This window comes from Amphibalanus amphitrite, unplaced genomic scaffold (assembly GCF_019059575.1).
Source record: "Amphibalanus amphitrite isolate SeventyFive unplaced genomic scaffold, NRLGWU_Aamphi_draft 000135F_arrow, whole genome shotgun sequence".
NCBI classification, from domain to species: domain Eukaryota; kingdom Metazoa; phylum Arthropoda; class Thecostraca; order Balanomorpha; family Balanidae; genus Amphibalanus; species Amphibalanus amphitrite.
Window position 1 is genome coordinate 250,084 of NW_024881630.1, and position 21,404 is coordinate 271,487.

A 21,404-nucleotide genomic window follows, 5' to 3' on the forward strand; every position below is an offset into this window, starting at 1 on the left:
GGAGGTTTCGAAAGATGCTCTCCAGAGATGGCGCTAGTAAATTTGGCTGACATGACGTCATGCTTAAAAGTGATGAGTTTTGTGAGAGCAAATGTAATAATAGTTGAAAATTTTGTACTTTCGCTTAATTGAGAAAAAATTAATATACGATTGTTCAAAACAGCGTTTTTCTCATTCATCCTTCATTGTTTTAAGAGGAATATAGACAGTTAAATTCTTTTTTCTTGACCGCAATTCGCACACGCACTAAATTAAAAGCTGGAGTTTTGTGCGTTCGTAAATCGTGATTTGAGAAAATAAATTGACAATAATCTTTTGCACTTTTGCTTTACAATCAGTTTTCAATGCAGATAAATGCATAAATCATTCGAAAATAGGCATATCTTTGAAATATTATGATTTTCCACAAGCAAATTTTTCCAAAAACTTGAACTACTTACAACTGACGAACGCATCCAATAATCTGGATGTCTTAGGATGAGTTCGTCATTTTTTCCCAAGGAAATACGATACAGTTTAAGCTACTTTACCGATTTATTAGGGTACTTTTGCTAATGAATTGATAAATAAATGACAACAATTAATCTCATTATCAACCATACTCGGAAGAATTTTCTTCGCATAAGCGCGAACACATCCGCGTTTTCATGAAAAGTAGCGCCTGCAGATGTCAGGACTGCTGCTTTATGTTTCGCAAGGTGGCGCAGCGCGCAGGGTACCGACTACCGAGGCTGAGGTCTCCAGACTCTCCACCACGATTTAGCTTGGAAATGGCCAATGGGGAAGGTCTCACCCCAAAAAACGGACGCCCTTTTACACAGCTGCATAACGAGAATGAATTATTGGCATAGCTGACCATACGTCCCCTCCCCCTCTCCGCCCCAGCTCAATTGAAAATATCGCCTATTTTCCTTAGTCAGTTATATTCTGACTAATTTCTCACTCTTCCCAGTAAACCTTAAAATGCATGACGCAGATGTCCACTGCGTAAGTCGTGTGCTTGCGTAAGTGTGCCAACTATATAGTGTTGCCTACACTCTACAGTGCCTACTGCTTCCACCGTTGTTATAATTGGTGATTCTCAGGTCAAAAGTTACACAGTGGTCTCAGAGAACAATCGTTTCAACAAATTAACGATTCAAACCGTTGCATTCTACTTATATTCCGGTCAGTTCTGCTACTAAACGATTCCGGCAAAACACTCTTTAGGTTATGTATTAGCGAACCACCACACAAAATTCGCCCAATCAATGGTCAGTTATTACTGCTGGGCTGAACCGTCATACGCTATATAGCCTATTGCAGTCAATATTTTCAGAACGATACCGACTGACGAAATACAACGTATTCGCGGATTCGCACATACGTTGGCACCCAGGTGGCCTGTCAGCAGCCGCACAAATTGAGATGGTACACCGTAAAGCATGCCTTTCCACACAGGCACAAGCACAGGGACACAAATTCTCAAAATCCAAACTTATTCTAACACTGGTCAAATACTAATAGGCATAAAGTTTTGAGGTTTTCTCATGTTCATTCTTCTTTCAACACACGCGGCAGACTGCAGCAGAACATCTCACAGAGCTGCGCTGGATGCAGTCATGAGCTGGGACACGGTTTGTGACCAATGACCGATCGGGGGTGCCAGCCTCCTCCCGGCACGCGATGCACTGGCCGCCGCGCAGTCGATGTCGGGGCACCGCCGGCATTCGCCGACAGGGTTCCATCCGATTCGGTATATTGGTGGCAGCCCGAACAGTGACCCACGCGAAGCTGGTGGACGTCGATGGCCGATGAGCGATGCCCTTCCGCGACCGGCGGTGGCAGTCGGTCCCACATCAAGAACAGATACCAGTCATGCGGTCAGTCGGCGACGGCGCGGTCGCGAGCCGATCTGATGGTCGCGCGGTGGGCGTTGCCGACGTCCACCGGGACCGTCGACTGGGAGAGCGCGGCCGCCTCTTGGCCGCCGCCTCTGGTCGGCGCGCTCGTTGCGCTGTGGGACGGCATCCACATCTGCAAGTCGTTCACTGTGAAGCGGTCGTTTGACCGGACCTGGCAGGCGGGGAAAGGGGGCCTCAGCTGAAGTAAAACCATCCCTCAGGCCAGGTTGAGCTGGCTCTCCACCTCACCATGTCAGATAAGCGGACACCCTCGTGATCATCGCAGCGATGATTGCCAATTGGTGTGTCATTATGGGAGAGGATGCCAGCCTCCTTTGCAAGATAGTCTGCCTTTAATATAGTGCAGCCCGACCCATTGCCTGTGGCAGCAGACTGGGCTTGATAATGCAGTGCAGGACACACCAAAGTAAGCGGCCATCTGTACCCCCTGTGCAGTAGGGCTGACTCAAGAGCCCAGAGTTGCCCTCCCCCCACCATTCTGTGCACGTGATAACTGGATGGGACATGCCATGATCAGCATCTGTTCAAAAGCTGCCCTAAGCATGTAAAGCTCCACTGGCATGCTCAAGCATGGTCACAGTCAGTTCTCACTTCTCAGTTGAACCTCCAATGGAAACCCATCACAAAGTAGAGATCAGGGCGCCTCTCACACTGCAGCACACTCAACGACTGAGGCACCATCTCATCACTTGCAGGTGGTTCTTGCCAGGAGCAATGCCAGCCACGCACATCAGGTGATAACAGCAGTGTACAACTGCAATCTACAAGCATCCATGTTCTTTCTGGTTTTCTCCTGTTGAGATCCACTGCCATGCATGAACTTGATGGGCTTTTGTTGCACTCCTCCCATGTGCAGACAGGTTTCTGCTGAAACAAAGCAAACAAATGTGATTAATAATGGCCCTGTTTCACCATCCAGACACTGTGTGCACTGGTAGCTACGGCATACCATAGCATCACTCCAATGACGTTGCATGTGATCTCTTAGTTTATGATGAATCGTGTTTGGAACAGAGTGAGAGGTTCTGAAAAACCGTACCAAAAACAGAGGTTTGAGTTCAAATACTGCTAGCATGCTGCTGGTGCTGGTACCGCAGCGTGCTAACGTTCTGGGATGCTGTCATAGCTTAGCGTCACAGTGAAGTTTGTCGACACTGCCATGGAAACCCAATGGTCTGACACACGCAGCGCACTGCAGTGCTCTGCCATGAAACACCACCCATGAACGTTGGTTGCATGACCAGGATCGAAGCAGTGTGGCAGACAGTGATTTTAATTTTAATTGCACTTACTAGAGATTAACAAGTTGTTGGTGAAATTGCTATTCATTATTCCTATTACCATTGTCTAAATTTCACATTTCAAGACAGCATCAGCATCGACATGTTATATAAATAAGGTTTAGACTTCAGGTGGCCCCGGGTTCCCCGGGTTTTTGCCCGTAGAACAAGGGCAAAAAGTTGTCAAAAAAATATTTTAAAAAATACCTGCCTTTATCAACACCTCATCTACTAAAATCACATATCTCAATACAATCAAACAGAGATGGGTTAAACAACAAGGCCCTAAAAGCAAAAACCGTTTGAATAACAATGTGATTTTTTGCAACCGCTGCACCATTACTGTCACGTACGCTATCCCTAGATTGGTTGCTGGTAAGTAGTGGTTGTCGTCATCAACTCGTCATACAGCAGCTGATTGGGATGGGCGGGGCCTATTTTTATCCAGGCGATAGAGAGAGCCCATTTCAGAGGGTCTGCATGCAAAATTTCTGTTATTTTTTAGAGTCAAGCTATTGTACTAAGGGATTTATTTTGGCAATTTAGTCATTTGTTAGGTTATAAGGCTGCAGAAACTTTTAGTTGAGGTTGGTATCCATTATCCAGTTGCAGCTATAATCGTGTCATATTTTGTATCATTTTCTGAACATGTAAACACCTACCTATATGAATTCAAATTTTGTGATTGTAGAAAAGCAGTTACCCTCACATTGCAGCGGGGATTAGAACAATTAACCACACTTGTTATACAAAAAGCCTGTTTGCCATCAATTTTGGGAATCCAAATTGGGTATTGGTAAGGTAGATGTAGCACAAGCTGCCCGATGCACGAGAATGGGTCTTTCTAACCAAACCTTACCTAACCTGACCTACAACCTACAGCCTTAAACCTAAAATTTACAACCTACGACCTAGTCCTACGGTATGGCATATCACAACAGCTTGTGCTACGTCTGCTAGTGCTACCATGACCCAACTTTGTGCCAATTCATACCAACTTGGGATGACAGTCACTGCAGATGACAGATGTGTGCTGACCATGCAGGTCTTTGTTACAATTGCAATTCTATTGTGTTACAGGTTCGGCGTTCTACAGCTGCGACCCGCCATGGCTGGGCCACCGCAGCGGCATCACCTTCAGGGTGGACCTGCCCGTGGCCACCCGCCGGTCGGACCCGCCTGCAGTCCGCAGGGAAGCTGCCCTGCGAGCCATTGCAGAGCTCCCGCACCCGGACGTCACTATCTGGTCGGACGGCTCGGCTCGCGGCGGACGGAACAGGGCGGCGCAGGCGCTGATCCAGTTCCACCACCTCAACAGAGAAGAGACCGTGCGCGCTCCTGCAGGGGCGGTCTGCTCCAGCCTAAGAGCAGAACTGACCGCCATGCGCGAGGCGTTCGCGGCTGTGGCCGGCCTGGAGGACGGGGAGTTGGCATCGACCAAGTCGGTCCGCCTCCTCACCGACTCAAGGTCTGGGCTCCAACTACTTGGCCGCGGCCCAGCTAACCAGACCATGGCCCTGGCCGCCGAGGTGTGGAGGCTGCTGAGTGCTGAGCACCCTCACCGAGAACGGCACCGAGACGGTGCTCCAGTGGGTGCCAGGCCATGCCGGGCTGGACGGCAACGAAACCGCCGACCTCCTGGCTGGCGAGGCCACGGCGGGCGACCAAGACAGCGCACCGATCGACCTGTCGAGTGCGCGGGCCGCCGTCACGCGCCATGTCCGGGAGCTGTCGCGACAGAGGGCAACCGCTGCCCACCCGCACCCGGACCCCACGCCTGGCCACGACTCCCTGGCGCGCTGGGGTCGGTGACGCTGTCCCAGCTGAGGACCGGCACATCACCGCTGACCCGTGACACGCTCCACAAGATTGGCCCGGAAGCCGACGACGAATGCCCCGCGTGCGGGGAGCCCGACCGCGCGGCGCACCTACTGACCGATTGTCCGGCCTATGAGGCGGCCCGCCGCCGCCGCTGGGGTGTCGACCCTCGCCTGGTCGACGTCCTCGGCGGCCCGGCGACGAAGGTCGTCACCTTCATCGAGGATGTTGGGCGGACCGAGCCGCCGCTCGACCCGCCTGCGCCGCCGCCCCCCTGAGCGGGTTGGCAATGGGATGCAGAAGAAGAAGAAGAAGCAACTGCCAGCGCGCCACGGCGGCGAAGCCGAGTTCCGCCGCTGGACCGCCCGCGCAATGGCCAGCACAGACAAGAGACAACCGAATCACAACACCTACAATTACGTTATTATGGTATTGACATTGTTACAATTAACCCTGCTCTTTCGAGCGTGGATGCACGCTGAAATTGTCGCATAATTCCATGCAGCTTCCACCCTTCTGCAATACAAAGTTTGAATACAAAGTAGTCTTACAATAGGTTTAGAACTTATGTGCAGATTGTCGATGCTGGTTGACTTGATGATTGGAATTGTGTTTATCTGTTTATCTGTTTTGACTTAAATATATGGCCATGTACTATGGCCTACCTTGGGAAGTGTCTCTGATTTCAACAAAACATTTTTCATCAGGATACGCTGCAGGGTACATAGTACATACGTAGTGAAAATTTTGAGCATGTATGGGTGCGCATGTGGAGATGTAGACTGCGAATGAGACGGACTACGACGGTTTTTGAACCAATTAAATCTGATTGACAACATAATGTAGGATTAAAAACTGACTGTCAGAAGAATATTCACAGAATATTCACTTCACCCAGTACAACGAAAAGGGAAAGTCAGGAAACAGGCAGGGTACATCTCGAAGATCAATCAAATTGCAGGTGCCGATTGGTTATGGATCATTGTAGCTCAATGTACTGCCTTGTGCTGCTTTATTGATTGAAATTGCTTCCAGCTTGTATTGAAAGAAGTCATTATGGAAGAATTAAAAAGGTTCTTGAAAAATTTAAATACTTTGAATTGATATTTATGCAGAATTATACACCCGTATCATTCTTTACATGTCAATATTTGTATATTATCTAGCATATAAGAAAATAGTGGCCTCAAGTTTCTAGAAAATATCTGATTTTACTCTCAGAGCCACTGCAGATCCCTAAAAAGTTAGGAGCCGTCTTCATTATTGAATGTATAAACCCAAATAAATTATCACTGCTCAAAAGTGGAAGAAATGACAAATGAAATAAAGTTTTCCTACAGCGTTGCAATCCAGATTTCAAGATAGTGATGGGCGCACTAGAAAGCAAGTAAAAGTACTCCACAAGGCAAAAGTAAGGAACAAGAATATCCTTATACTGTTTCAGAATTCGGTAACAAACATTTTTTGTGTGTTTTAAATACCCGAACAAATCGATTCCAGAATCAGTCTTGATAATATTATATGGTTTTTGTATGGTGTTGGTGGTACTTGAATGACCAAAGTCAGTACATGTCCATCACCTTTCGATATTTCCGTGGTGCTCGTTCCCATTTCATAGCTGCTCACGGTGTTTTCTGCTGACGTCATATGGTGCTGCTCCACTAGCGCCACCATACGGCGTCAGCTGGCGAATTATCCAGTTAATACCAGAGCCCGATTTGACCTTGGACGTGCCCCGTGCCAGTGGGCTCTCTCTATCGCCTGGATAAAAATAGGCCCCGCCCATCCCAATCAGCTGCTGCATGACGAGTTGATGACGACAACCACTACTTACCAGCAACCAATCTAGGGATAGCGTACGTGACAGTAATGGTGCAGCGGTTGCAAAATATTGCATTGTTATTCAAACGGTTTTTGCTTTTAGGGCCTTGTTAGATGAGGATGAGGTTAGATTAGATGAGGTGTTGATGAAGGCAGGTATTTTTTTTAAATTTTGACAATTTTTTGCCCTTGTTTTACTTAATAGCTGAACCCGGGACCACCTGAAGTCTAAACCTTATTTTATATAACATGTCAATGCTGATACTGTCTTGAAATGTGAAATTTAGACAATGGTAATAGGAATAATGAATAGCAATTTCACCAACAACATTTTAATCTCTAGGAAGTGCAATTAAAATTAAAATCACTGTCTGCCACACTGCTCCATCCTGGTCATGCAACCAACGTTCATGGGTGGAGTTTCACGGCAGAGCACGCACTGCAGTGCTCAGCACTGCAGTGCGCTGCGTGTGTCAGAGCATTGGGTTTCCATGGCAGTGTCAACAAACTTCACTGTGATGCTAAGCTATGACAGCATCCCAGAACGCTGCACGCTGCGGTACCAGCACCAGCAGCATGCTAGCAGTATTTGAACTCAAACCTCTGTTCTTGGTACGGTTCTTCAGAACCTCTCACTCTGTTCCAAACGCGATTGATCATAAACTAAGAGATCACATGCAACGTCATTTGAGTGATGCTAGGGCCATTATTAATCACATTTGCTTTGCTTTGTTTCAGCAGAAACCTGTCTGCACATGGGAGGAGCGCAACAAAAGCCCATCAAGTTCATGCATGGCAGTGGATCTCAACAGGAGAAAACCAGAAAGAACATGGATGCTTGTAGATTGCAGTTGTACACTGCTGTTATCACCTGATGTGCGTGGCTGGCATTGCTCCTGGCAAGAACCACCTGCAAGTGATGAGATGGTGCCTCAGTTGTTAAGTGTGCTGCAGTGTGAGAGGTGCCCTGATCTCTACTTTGTGATGGGTTTCCATTGGAGGTTCAACTGAGAAGTGAGAACTGACTGTGACCATGCTTGAGCATGCCAGTGGAGCTTTACATGCTTAGGGCAGCTTTTGAACAGATGCTGACCATGGCATGTCCCATCCAGTTATCACGTGCACAGAATGGTGGGGGGAGGGCAACTCTGGGCTCTTGAGTCAGCCCTACTGCACAGGGGGTACAGATGGCCGCTTACGTTTGGTGTGTCCTGCACTGCATTATCAAGCCCAGTCTGCGCCACAGGCAATGGGTCGGGCTGCACTATATTAAAGGCAGACTATCTTGCAAAGGAGGCTGGCATCCTCTCCCATAATGACACACCAATTGGCAATCATCGCTGCAATGATCACGAGGGTGTCCGCTTATCTAACATGGTGAGGTGGAGAGCCAGTTCAAGCTGGCCTGAGGGATGGTTTTACTTCATCTGAGGCCCCCTTTCCCCGCCTGCCAGGTCCGGTCAAACGACCGCTTCACAGTGAACGACTTGCAGTGGATGCCGTCCCACAGCGCAACGAGCTCGCCGACCAGAGGCGGCGGCCAAGAGGCGGCCGCGCTCCCCCAGTCGACGGTCCCGGTGGACGTCGGCAACGCCCACCGCGCGACCATCAGATCGGCTCGCGACAGCGCCGTCGCCGACTGACCGCATGACTGGTATCTGTTCTTGATGTGGGACCGACTGCCACCGCCGGTCGCGGAAGGGCATCGCTCATCGGCCATCGACGTCCGCCAGCTTCGCGTGGGTCACTGTTCGGGCTGCCACCAATACACCGAATCGGATGGAACCCTGTCGGCGAATGCCGGCGGTGCCCCGACATCGACTGCGCGGCGGCCAGTGCATCGCGTGCCGGGAGGAGGCTGGCACCCCCGATCGGTCATTGGTCAGTGGTCACAAACCGTGTCCCAGCTCATGACTGCATCCAGCGCAGCTCTGTGAGATGTTCTGCAGCTGCTGCAGTCTGCCGCGTGTGTTGAAAGAAGAATGAACATGAGAAAACCTCAAAACTTTATGCCTATTCGTAATTGACCAGTATTGGAATAAGTTTGGATTTTGAGAATTTGTGTCCCTGTGCTTGTGCCTGTGTGGAAAGGCATGCTTTACGGTGTACCATCTCAATGTCAAATCCCGGCTGCGCTGTGCGGATTTGTGCGGCTGCTGACAGGCCACCTGGGTGCCAACGTATGTGCGAATCCGCGAATACGTTGTGTTTCGTCAGTCAGTATCGTTCTGAAAATATTGACTGCAATAGGCTATATAGCGTATGACGGTTCAGCCCAGCAGTAATAACTGACCATTGATTGGGCGAATTTTGTTTGGTGGTTCGCTAATACATAACCTAAAGAGTGTTTTGCCGGAATCGTTTAGTAGCAGAACTGACCGGAATATCAGTAGAATGCAACGGTTTGAATCGTTAATTTGTTGAAACGATTGTTCTCTGAGACCACTGTGTAACTTTTGACCTGAGAATCACCAATTATAACGACAATGGGGAAGCAGTAGGCACTGTAGAGTGTAGGCAACACTATACAGTTGGCACACTTACGGAAGCACACGACTTACGCAGTGGACATCTGCATCATGCATGTTAAGGTGTACTGGGAAGAGTGAGAAATTAGTCAGAATATAACTGACTAAGGAAAATAGGCGATATTTCCTATTGAGCTGGGGCGGAGAGGGGGAGGGGACGTGTGGTCAGCTATGCCAATAATTCATTCTCTTTATGCAGTTGTGTAAAAGGGCGTCCGTTTTTGGGTGAGACCTTCCCCATCGGCCATTTCCAAGTTAAATCGTGGTGGAGAGTCTGGAGACCTCAGCCTCGGTAGTCGGTACCCTGCGCGCTGCGCCACCTTGCGAAACATAAAGCAGCAGTCCTGACATCTACAGGCGTGACTTTTCATGAAAGCGCGGATGTGTTCGCGCTTATGCGAAGAAAATTCTTCCGAGTATGGTTGATAATGAGATTGATTGTTGTCATTTATTTATTAATTCATTGGCAAAAGTACCCTAATAAATCGGTAAAGTAGCTTGAACTGTATCGTATTTCCTTGGAAAAAAATGACGAACTCATCCTAAGACATCCAGATTATTGGATGCGTTCGTCAGTTGTAAGTAGTTCAAGTTTTTGGGAAAATTTGCTTGTGGAAAATCATAATATTTCAAAGATATGCCTTTTTTCGAATAATTTATGCATTTATCTGCATTGAAAAATGATTGTAAAGCAAAAGTGCAAAAGATTATTGTCAACTTATTTTCTCAAATCACGATTTACGAACGCACAAAACTCCAGCTTTTAATTTAGTGCGTGTGCGAATTGCAGTCAAGAAAAAATATTTAAACTGTCTATATTCCTCTTAAAACAATGAAGGTTGAATGAGGAAAACACTGTTTTGAACAATTGTATATTTATTTTTCTTAATTAAGCAAAAGTACAAAATTTTCAACTATTATTACATTTGCTCTCACAAAACCCATCACTTTTTAGCATGACGTCATGTCAGCCAAATTTACTAGCGCCATCTCTGGAGAGCATCTTTCGAAACCTCCAGACGATAGAGAGAGCCGTGCCAGTGCACTGGCCTTAGGGGTGCTGAAGAACTTGATTTGGTAGGTATAGTGTGTTTTGGTGTGGGTTAATGTAATTTTAATGTATTGCACGTTGCCTGATTTGCGACACAACTTACAAAATTGAAATAGCAGTCGTAAGTAGTGTCAGTGTCGCAAGTTGACCTTGCCTTGGGGTATACCGAATAGGTCACAGGTCATTCGGGTCATTGCCTCGAAATTTACGTGGTACGTGTAAAATTGTTTGAACTTGAGATCCTGAAAATTTTGTTGCAATCCATTGATGCTAATGCAAGTTATAGAGCTTGAACTGACAGGTCGTTTATGAGGCCTCCATCCATGCCAGCGAGGCAGCAAGAGTGTTGAAAATGGTCCATAATATGCTATTTCACATTTATTGGGGTATTCAGGAATTGGAAGTAGCCTAACACCATTCCACCAACTACTGGCGAATCCAGAAAGGCGGTCTTGGACGCTGCAAGGGTCATCCCCCCAAAAAAATTCTCCCGATTCTAAAAACGTGTCCCAGATGACCCCCACGACCTCCAACGAGCTCTGCGATGACCCCAAGTTGACCTTTTTGACCTGATGTGTCCCAGATGACCTCTGTGACCTCCAGTTTAGCTCTGATAACTCTAAGCTGACCTCTGTGACCTGGCATGTCCCAGATGACCTCCATTTGAGCTCTGTGATGACCCCAACTTGACCTCTGGGACCTCACGTGTCCCATATGACCTCTGTAACCTCTAAGTGATCTCTCTGATGACCCTAAGCTGAACTCTGTGACCTGACATGTCCCAGAAGACCCCCAGTTGAGCTCTGTGATGACCATAAGTTGACCTCTGTGACCTGACGTGCCTCCAAGTTGCCCTTTGTGACCGACGTGTCTCAGCTGCATCAGTGGTCTCCAATTGAGCTCTGTGATGACCCCAAGTTGACATCTGTGACCTGACGTGTCTTATATGACCTCCAATTGAGGTCTCTGATAACCCCAAGCTGACCTCTGTGACCTGACATGTCCCATATGACCTCTGTGACCTCTAAGTGACCTCCCTCAAGACCCCAAGTTGACCTGTGTGACATGACGTGTCCCCTATGACCTCTGCGACCTCTAAGTGATCTCTCTGATTACCCCAAGCTAACCTCTGTGACCTGACGTGTCCAAGATGACCCCCATGACCTTCAATCGAGCTCTGTGATGACCCAGGTTGACCTCTGTGACTTGACATGTCCCAGATGACCTCCGTAACCTCCAATTGGGCTCTTTGATGACCCCAAGCTGACCTCTGTGACCTGACGTGTCCCAGATGACCCTCAATTGAGCTCTGTGATGACCCCAAGTTGACCTCTTTGACTTGACGTGTCCCATATGACCTCTGTGACATCAAGTGACCTCTCTGATGACTCCAAGCTGATCTCTGTGACCTGACATGTCCCAGATGACCTCAAATTGAGCTCACTGATAACCCCAAGCTGACCTCTGTGACCTGACATGTCCCATATGACCTATGTGACCTCTAAGTGACCTCCCTCATGACCCCAAGTTGACCTGTGTGACCTGACGTGTCCCAGATGACCTCCGTGACTCCAATTGAGCTCTGATGACTCCAAGCTGACCTCTGTGACCTGATATGTCCCAGGTGACCTCCAATTGAGCTCACTGATGACCCCCAAGTTGACCTCTGTGACCTGACGTGTCCCATATGACCTCTGCGACCTCTAAGTGACCTGACGTGTCCCATATGACCTCTGCGACCTCTAAGTGACCTCTCTGATGACCTAAAGCTGACCTCTGTGACCTGACATGTCCCAGATGACCTCCGTGACCTCCAATTGAGCTCTGTGATGACCCCAAGTTGACCTCTTTGACTTGACGTGTCCCATATGACTTCTGTGACATCAAGTGACCTCTCTGATGACTCCAAGCTGATCTCTGTGACCTGACATGTCCCAGATGACCTCCAATTGAGCTCTCTGATAACCCCAAGCTGACCTCTGTGACCTGACATGTCCCATATGACCTCTGTGACCTCTAAGTGACCTCCCTCATGACCCCAAGTTGACCTGTGTGACCTGACGTGTCCCAGATGACCTCCGTGACCTCCAATTGAGCTCTGATGACTCCAAGCTGACCTCTGTGACCTGATATGTCCCAGATGACCTCCAATTGAGCTCACTGATGACCCCCAAGTTGACCTCTGTGACCTGACGTGTCCCATATGACCTCTGCGACCTCTAAGTGACCTCTCTGATGACCTTAAGCTGACCTCTGTGACCTGACGTGTCCCAGATGACCTCCGCGACCTCCAATTGAGCTTTGATGACTCCAAGCTGACCTCTGTGACCTGATATGTCCCACATGACCTCCAATTGAGCTATTTGATGATCCTAAGCTGACCTCTGTGACCTGACGTGTCCCAGATGACATCCGTGACCTCCAATTGAGCTCTGATGACTCCAAGCTGACCTCTGTGACCTGATATGTCCCAGATGACCTCCAATTGAGTTCACTGATGACCCCCAAGTTGATCTCTGTGACCTGACGTGTCCCATATGAACTCTGCGACCTCTAAGTGACCTCTCTGATGACCTTAAGCTGACCTCTGTGACCTGACGTGTCCCAGATGACCTCCGTGACCTCCAATTGAGCTCTGATGACTCCAAGCTGACCTCTGTGACCTGATATGTCCCAGATGACCTCCAATTGAGCTCTTTGATGATCCTAAGCTGACCTCTCTGACCTTAGGTGTCCCAGATGACCTCCAATTGAGCTCTGATAACCCCAAGTTGACCTCTGTGACCTGACATGTCCCATATGACCTCCACGACTTCTAAGTGACCTCTCTGATGACCCCAAGCTGACATGTGACCTGACGTGTCCAAGATGACCCCCATGACCTTCAATCGAGCTCCGTGATGACCCCAAGTTGACCTTTTTGACCTGACGTGTCCCAGATGACCTCCGTGACCTCCAATTGAGCTCTGTGATGACCCCAAGTTGACCTCTGTGACCTGACGTGTCCCGTGTGACCTCTGCGACCTCTAAGTGACCTCTCTGATGACCTTAAGCTGACCTCTGTGACCTGACGTCTCCCAGATGACCTCCGTGGCCTCCGATTGAACTCTGATGACTCCAAGCTGACCTCTGTGACCTGATATGTCCCAGAAGACCTCCAATTGAGCTCACTGATGACCCCAAGTTGACCTCTGTGACCTGACGTGTCCCATATGACCTCTGCGACCTCTAAGTGACCTCTCTGATGACCCCAAGTTTACCTCTGTGACCTGACATGTCCCATATGACCTCTGTGACCTCTAAGTGACCTCTCCCATGACCCCAAGCTGACCTGTGTGACCTGACGTGTCCCAGATGACCTCCGTGACCTCCTATTGAGCTCTGATGACTCCAAGCTGACCTCTGTGACCTGATATGTCCCAGATGACCTCCAATTGAGCTCTTTGATGATCCTAAGCTGACCTCTGTGACCTGACGTGTCCCAAATGACCCTCAGTTGAGCTCTGTGATGACCTCTACTGATTCTTTGTGATCTCATATGACCTCTAGAGACTTCGCATGACCACGTGAGCTTTCCTCAACCTCCTTTTATCTCGCTGAACTTTGAGTGGCTTCTCCCACCCTCGCCTGACTTCCTGTGACCTCGTAGGACCCGTCGTCTTCGTGTGACTACTTGTGACATTCGTTTGTTTTCCTGTGACCTATACCGATTTTTGTGACCTCGCCTAGCTGTAACCTCGCTCCTGTCAGCTTCTGTCAGCTCCCGTAAGCTCCTTGCAGCTCCCGTAAGCTTCTTTCAGCTCCCGTAAGTTCCTTTCAGCTCCTGGCAGCTCACGATAGCTCATGACAGCTGCCGTAGGCTCCTGGCAGCTCCTGTCAGCTCCCGTAAGTTGTATATCTGATCCCACCTTGACCATATTCCTGCCCTCACTTTCTTTGACCGTCCATTGTTCGTCGGTCGCCAGGAGAGCTTGACGCTGCTGCGAGCACCACAGGGCTACTAGCGGTACTCACGTGCTGCTGGTTTTCTAGAGACGGATGTTTGCTGATATTAGGCTGTTAAGACTGAGCCGTGATGCAGTGGCCGGTGGGAGTGCCGGCGCCGGTCGTGGTGGACCCGACGCCCAGCGCTCCGCTTCGCGCTGCTACCACACAGGTAGGGTTCGGCACACCGACTCCCGATGGCTACGTGGACAGTGAAAATATTGCAATGCTATGGTACAGGTAGAGTGACCGTTCCGTTCTTTGTCAGGTCTCTGAATGGAGCTGCGTTCCGGTGGGCGGCTGGCTGCGCTCTCTCGGTCTGGCCCAGTACGCCGACGCGTTCGTCGCCCGCTCTGTGGATGGCGCCCGGCTTCTGGGGCTCACCGAACAGGCTATGGAAGACGAGCCCGACGTCGGTGAGAGATTACATTGCTAGCTGAGAAGGTGGATGTGACTCAAATTATTCAGTTCATAGCCTGATTTATTTAGCTTAATCTATTTGTATTAATCGTATTGCCACCATTAACCTGACTCGTGATTGTGGTTGCCTCAGTTGTAGGCCTTAAGTGCACCGCATTTTGACAGGTCTCGACGTGGCGACCTCGGAGCCAGCGTGTTGGGTCTCGGCTTCCCGCCACTCACCGGCGGACCTTTCCGCTTCGTGGACCGCATCGGTCCCGCACAGCTAGTCAAGGACATGGAGCGCTTCGCCGTCGTCAATGGCGTCGGCTTCGAGCCGTGCCTGACCGTGCACTACCAGGCCGCTAGCGGCACCAAGTTCTGTTCGGCCGGGCCTCGTGTAATGCCCACATGTGATGACCGAGTGTATACGCATGTGAAGCCGCTCCGCGTGTGTACCAGCGCTGGGCGTGTTCAGTTTCAAAGTAAATATAGAACCCTGGTGATCAAGCTACAGCTTTTGACGAGAAATAGAGTGAGGTCATTTTGAAAGCGATCAGACGGTAGCGCCGCCGTTCTTTGGCACGCCTTAGCATGCATCTGTGCTACACTAAAAGTTTAGGCTCGTGTCTTTCAAGGTCAGCAGGGTGAGGGCACCAGGTACTTCAAGTGGCCTCGTCTCAGTTAGAGTTCTAATACTCGTTCTAATACTACCAACACATCTAGTCAAGGAGCTGAGTTGAAATCGCGGGGATGGGGGGCTGTTCAGCCCCTTCACTGGGAGGTTCACGGTTCAGCCCCTCCCCCACCAGGCGCGAAAATCTAGGAGCCCCAGCGTGGAGTGAGATATAACCTTTTCGACGGCACGTGATCGGGCATTGCATCGAATGACACTGGGCGATTGAAAGATGTTACAGCTCGCTTGTCAAGGCAAACATTTATTCACAACGAAAACAGACATAGGCACATGTGGATTGCTAATGGATAATGGATAATGGCGACGGGTAACACCCAGGTTGTGCACCGTCTGCTGGAGAGCCAGCGGCTGGTGCGTCCCGCGCGGGGTCGCCACGGACGCCGTTCGTCAACCAGACAGCCGGCGGACCGGCCGGGACGCCTAACGACAGACACAACCACCCCTCATGGCTATGTAGCGGGGCCGGGCTACCAGTGAGAGGTCACGGAAAGGTCAGCTCATAATGTGCACGGCGTGACATACAGTGTTAATGTCATCCCGCAGTCGCCGGACAGTGAAAAATTGGACAATGGCATTTCGCCGTCCAGACGAGCTCTACTGTCTACAAGACACAAGTAGTCTACATACGCTCAGCGACGAGCGCAGGCCGCCGGAGGATCTCGACACGGTGCTGGCGCTGTGCGCGCGCCGCTTCCGCTCGTATATATTGTATTATCAGCTTTAGTATGTAGTATGCATTATCAGCATTTTTTTTATATAGTATGTATTATTATTATATAGTATGTATTATCAGCTTTTTTTCCAAAGCTTCAGAGTTGTGTCGCCCTCGCCACCACCTCCACAGGCTCCGCCCGCGCCGCTGCCGCCCCATCTACTCGAGGAGCAGCGAGCGTAGGTACGCCGCGCGACTGCTGGAGGTGATCGAGAGCGAGAAGTGCGGCATTAGCGCCTACGCGGCATTATATACCACCAGCAGACAGGATTTGATCTCTAGCAGACAAGCTTCTATCGGTGCCCCGCGCCGTCTCTCAACAACCGTCCACAGCCGCGGCTCCTGTGCACTGAGACGCTGTCACGACCGCGTCGTATCGCGACTGGAAACCAGCCCACTGCCCGGTCTCTGCCGCGTCTCCGGCGGTTGGGACCTGTGCCGGGGGCGCCTCCTCCAAAAGATTAGTGGCCATGGCCAGCTGTAGCAAACCGCGGCAGCGGCGGTCGCCCACGGGTCGCCGTGTCCACCTCCATAGAGATGTGCGCCGGCGCACTGTCGTCGCCGCCGCCGGCATCCTAAGGGAAGGAAAAATACATGTCCGGTCAGAGACTGGGGATCAACACTGGTATGTACAAAATTTGCCTATAGGATCCGCGACACCGGCACGTGAAGAGAAAGAGAGAAAGAGAGAGAGAGAGAGACATGGGGGTCATCTGGGACACGTCAGGTCACCAAGGTCAACTTGGAGTCATCAGAGAGGTCACACAGAGGTCACAGAGGTCATATGGGACACGCCAAGTCACAGAGGTCAACTTGGGGTCATCACAGAACTCAATTGGAGACCACGGAGGCAATCTGAGACAAGTCGGTCACAAAGGGCAACTTGGGGGCACGTCAGGTCACAGAGGTCAACTTAGGGTCATCACAGAGCTCAATTGAGGGTCATCTGGGACACGTCAGGTCACAGAGGTCAACTTGGGGTCATCAGTGAGCTCAATTAGAGGTCATCTGGGACATATCAGGTCACAGAGGTCTGCTTGGAGTCATCAGAGCTCAATTGGAGGTCACTGAGGTCATCTGGGACACGTCAGGTCACACAGGTCAGCTTGGGGTCATCAGAGAGGTCACTTAGAGGTCGTGGAGGTCATATGGGACATGTCAGGTCACAGAGGTCAACTTGGGGTTATCAGAGAGCTCAATTGAAGGTCATCTGGGACACCTAAGGTCACAGAGGTCAGATTGGAGTCATCAGAAAGCTCAATTGGAGGTCACTGAGGTCATCTGGGACACATTAGGTAACAGAGGTCAACTTGGGGTTATCACAGAGCTCTGTTGGAGATCATGGGGGTCATCTGGGACATGTCAAGTCACAGAGGTCAACTTGGTTCATCACAGAGCTCGATTGAAGGTCATGGGGGTCATTTTGGACACGTCAGGTCACAGAGGTCAGCTTGGGGTCATCAGAGAGTTCACTTAGAGGTCGCAGAGGTCATATGGGACACATCAGGTCATAGAGGTCAACTTGGGGACATCAGTGAGCTCAATTGGAGGTCATCTGGGACATATCAGGTCACAGAGGTCAGCTTGGAGTCATCAGAGCTCAATTGGAGGTCACGGATGTCATCTGGGACACGTCAGGTCACAGAGGTCAGCTTAGGATCATCAAATAGCTCAATTGGAGGTCATGTGGGACATATCAGGTCACAGAGGTCAGCTTGGAGTCATCAAAGCTCAATTGGAGGTCGCGGAGGTCATCTGGGACACGTCAGGTCACAGAGGTCAGCTTAAGGTCATCAGAGAGGTCACTTAGAGGTCGCAGAGGTCATATGGGACACGTCAGGTCACAGAGGTCAACTTGGGGGTCATCAGTGAGCTCAATTGGAGGTCATCTGGGACATATCAGGTCACAGAGGTCAGCTTGGAGTCATCAGAGCTCAATTGGAGGTCACGGAGGTCATCTGGGACACGTCAGGTCACAGAGGTCAGCTTAAGGTCAACAGAGAGGTCACTTAGAGGTCGCAGAGGTCATATGGGACACGTCAGGTCACAGGTCAACTTGGGGTTATCAGTGAGCTCAATTAGAGGTCATCTGGGACATATCAGGTCACAGAGGTCAGCTTGGAGTCATCAGAGCTCAATTGGAGGTCACGGAGGTCATCTGGGACACGTCAGGTCACACAGGTCAGCTTGGGGTCATGAGAGAGGTCACTTAGAGGTCACAGAGGTCATATGGGACATGTCAGGTCACAGAGGTCAACTTGGGGTTATCAGAGAGCTCAATTGGAGGTCATCTGGGACATGTCAGGTCACAGATCAGCTTGGAGTCATCAGAGAGGTCACTTGAGGTCACAGAGGTCATATGGGACACGTCAAATCACAGAGGTGAACTTGAGGTCATCAGAGAGGTCACTTAGAGGTCGCAGAGGTCAAATGGGACACGTCAGGTCACAGAGGTCAGCTTGGGGTCATCAGTGAGCTCAATTGGAGGTCATCTGGGACATATCAGGTCAGAGAGGTCAGCTTGGAGTCATCAGAGCTCAATTGGAGGTCACGGAGGTCATCTGGGACACGTCAGGTCACACAGGTCAGCTTGGGGTCATGAGAGAGGTCACTTAGAGGTCACAGAGGTCATATGGGACACGTCAGGTCACAGAGGTCAGCTTGGGGTCATCAGAAAAGTCACTTAGACATCACAGAGGTCATATGGGACACGTCAGGTCACAGAGGTCAGCTTGGAGTTATCAGAGCTAAACTGGAGGTCACGGAGGTCATCTGGGACACGTCAGGTCAAAAAGGTCAACTTGGGGTCATCACAGAGCTCGATTGAAGGTCATGGGGGTCATCTTGGACACGTCAGGTCACATGTCAGCTTGGGGTCATCAGAGAGGTCACTTAGAAGTCGTGGAGGTCATATGGGACATGTCAGGTCACAGAGGTCAACTTGGGGTTATCAGAGCTCAATTGGAGGTCATCTGGGACACCTAAGGTCAGAGAGGTCAGCTTAGGATCATCAAAGAGCTCAATTGGAGGTCATCTGGGACATATCAGGTCACAGAGGTCAGCTTGGAGTCATCAGAGCTCAATTGGAGGTCACGGAGGTCATCTGGGACACGTCAGGTCACAGAGGTCAGCTTAAGGTCATCAGAGAGGTCACTTAGAGGTCGCAGAGTTCATATGGGACACGTCAGGTCACAGAGATCAACTTGGGGGTCATCAGTGAACTCAATTGGAGGTCATCTGGGACATATCAGGTCACAGAGATCAGCTTGGAGTCATCAGAGCTCAATTGGAGGTCACGGAGGTCATCTGGGACACGTCAGGTCACACAGGTCAACTTGGGGTCATGAGGGAGGTCACTTAAAGGTCACAGAGGTCATATGGGACATGTCAGGTCACAGAGGTCAGCTTGGGGCTATCAGAGAGCTCAATTGGAGGTCATCTGAGACATGTCAGGTCACAGAGATCAGCTTGGAGCCATCAGAGAGGTCACTTGATGTCACAGAGGTCATATGGGACACGTCAAGTCACAGAGGTCAACTTGGGGTCATCACAGAGCTCAACTGAGGGTCATTTGGGACACGTCAGGTCACAGAGGTCAGCTTAGGATCATCAAATAGCTCAATTGGAGGTCATGTGGGACATATCAGGTCACAGAGGTCAGCTTGGAGTCATCAAAGCTCAATTGGAGGTCACGGAGGTCATCTGGGACACGTCAGGTCACAGAGGTCAGCTTAAGATCATCAGAGAGGTCACTTAGAGGTCGCAGAGGTCATATGGGACACGTCAGGTCACAGAGGTCAACTTGGGGGGTCATCAGTGAGCTCAATTGGAGGTCATCTGGGACATATCAGGTCACAGAGGTCAGCTTGGAGTCATCAGAGCTCGATTGGAGGTCACGGAGGTCATCTGGGACACGTCAGGTCACACAGGTCAACTTGGGGTCATGAGGGAGGCCACTTAGATGTCACAGAGGTCATATGGGACATGTCAGGTCACAGAGGTCAGCTTGGGGTCATCAAAGAGCCCAATTGGAGGTTACGGAGGTCATCTGGGACATGTCAAGTCACAGAGGTCAACCTGGGTCATCACAGAGCTCGATTGAAGGTCATGGGGGTCATCTTGGACATGTCAGGTCACAGAGGTTAGCTTGGGGTAATCAGAGAGATCACTTAGAGGTCGCAGAGGTCATATGGGACACGTCATGTCACACAGGTCAACTTGGGGTCATGAGGGAGGTCACTTAGAGGTCACAGAGGTCATATGGAACATGTCAGGTCACAGAGGTCAGCTTGGGGTTATCAGAGACCTCAATTGGAGGTCATATGAGACACGTCAGGTCACAGATGTCAACTTGGGGTCATCACAGAGCTCAATTGGAGACCACTGATGCAGCTGAGACACGTCGGTCACAAAGGGCAACTTGGAGGCACGTCAGGTCACAGAGGTCAACTTATGGTCATCACAGAGCTCAACTGGGGGTCTTCTGGGACATGTCAGGTCACAGAGTTCAGCTTGGGGTCATCAGAGAGATCACTTAGAGGTTACAGAGGTCATATGGGACACGTGAGGTCCTAGAGGTCAAGTTGGGGTCATCACAGAGCTCAAATGGAGGTCATCTGGGACATGCCAGGTCACAGAGGTCAGCTTAGAGTTATCAGAGCTAAACTGGAGGTCACAGAGGTCATCTGGGACACATCAGGTCAAAAAGGTCAACTTGGGGTCATCGCAGAGCTCATTGGAGGTCGTGGGGGTCATCTGGGACACGTTTTTGGAATCGGGAGAATTTTTTGGGGGGATGACCCTTGCAGCGTCCAAGACCGCCTTTCTGGATTCGCCAGTAGTTGCTGGAATGGTGTTAGGCTACTTCCAATTCCTGAATACCCCAATAAATGTGAAATAGCATATTATGGACCATTTTCAACACTCTTGCTGCCTCGCTGGCATGGATGGAGGCCTCATAAACGACCTGTCAGTTCAAGCTCTATAACTTGCATTAGCATCAATGGATTGCAACAAAATTTTCAGGATCTCAAGTTCAAACAATTTTACACGTACCACGTAAATTTCGAGGCAATGACCCGAATGACCTGTGACCTATTCGGTATACCCCAAGGCAAGGTCAACTTGCGACACTGACACTACTTACGACTGCTATTTCAATTTTGTAAGTTGTGTCGCAAATCAGGCAACGTGCAATACATTAAAATTAC

The 21,404-nt window shown here is 50.0% G+C and overlaps 1 protein-coding gene across 4 annotated transcripts; it reads left to right on the forward strand.

The window, feature by feature from the left end:
- Positions 1-10,382: 10,382 nt before the first annotated feature.
- LOC122382215 lies at positions 10,383-15,295 on the forward strand. 4 transcript variants are annotated; one of them, XR_006256638.1, is made up of 4 exons: positions 10,383-10,428; positions 14,435-14,558; positions 14,655-14,802; positions 14,972-15,295. XR_006256638.1 is itself a non-coding variant. In XM_043367260.1 (3 exons), the coding sequence occupies exons 1-3, from the start codon at positions 14,478-14,480 to the stop codon at positions 15,073-15,075; spliced, it is 333 nt and encodes a 110-aa protein (XP_043223195.1). In that variant the 5' UTR covers positions 14,402-14,477; the 3' UTR covers positions 15,076-15,295. The 4 variants fall into 4 exon arrangements, 1 of the variants encoding a protein (XP_043223195.1); XR_006256639.1 differs by having other exon boundaries at positions 10,394-10,428; positions 14,368-14,558; XR_006256640.1 differs by lacking the exon at positions 10,383-10,428 and adding an exon at positions 10,504-10,523.
- Positions 15,296-21,404: the final 6,109 nt, after the last annotated feature.

What these genes read in the sequence shown, in the direction of transcription:
- LOC122382215 (XM_043367260.1), top strand. Translation starts at nt 14,478, where the DNA reads ATGCAGTGGCCGGTGGGAGTGCCGGCGCCGGTCGTGGTGGACCCGACG. An exon ending in TTCGCGCTGCTACCACACAG is followed by an intron (nt 14,559 to 14,654) that starts GTAGGGTTCGGC and finishes GTTCTTTGTCAG; the next exon opens with GTCTCTGAATGGAGCTGCGT. An exon ending in GGAAGACGAGCCCGACGTCG is followed by an intron (nt 14,803 to 14,971) that starts GTGAGAGATTAC and finishes GCATTTTGACAG; the next exon opens with GTCTCGACGTGGCGACCTCG.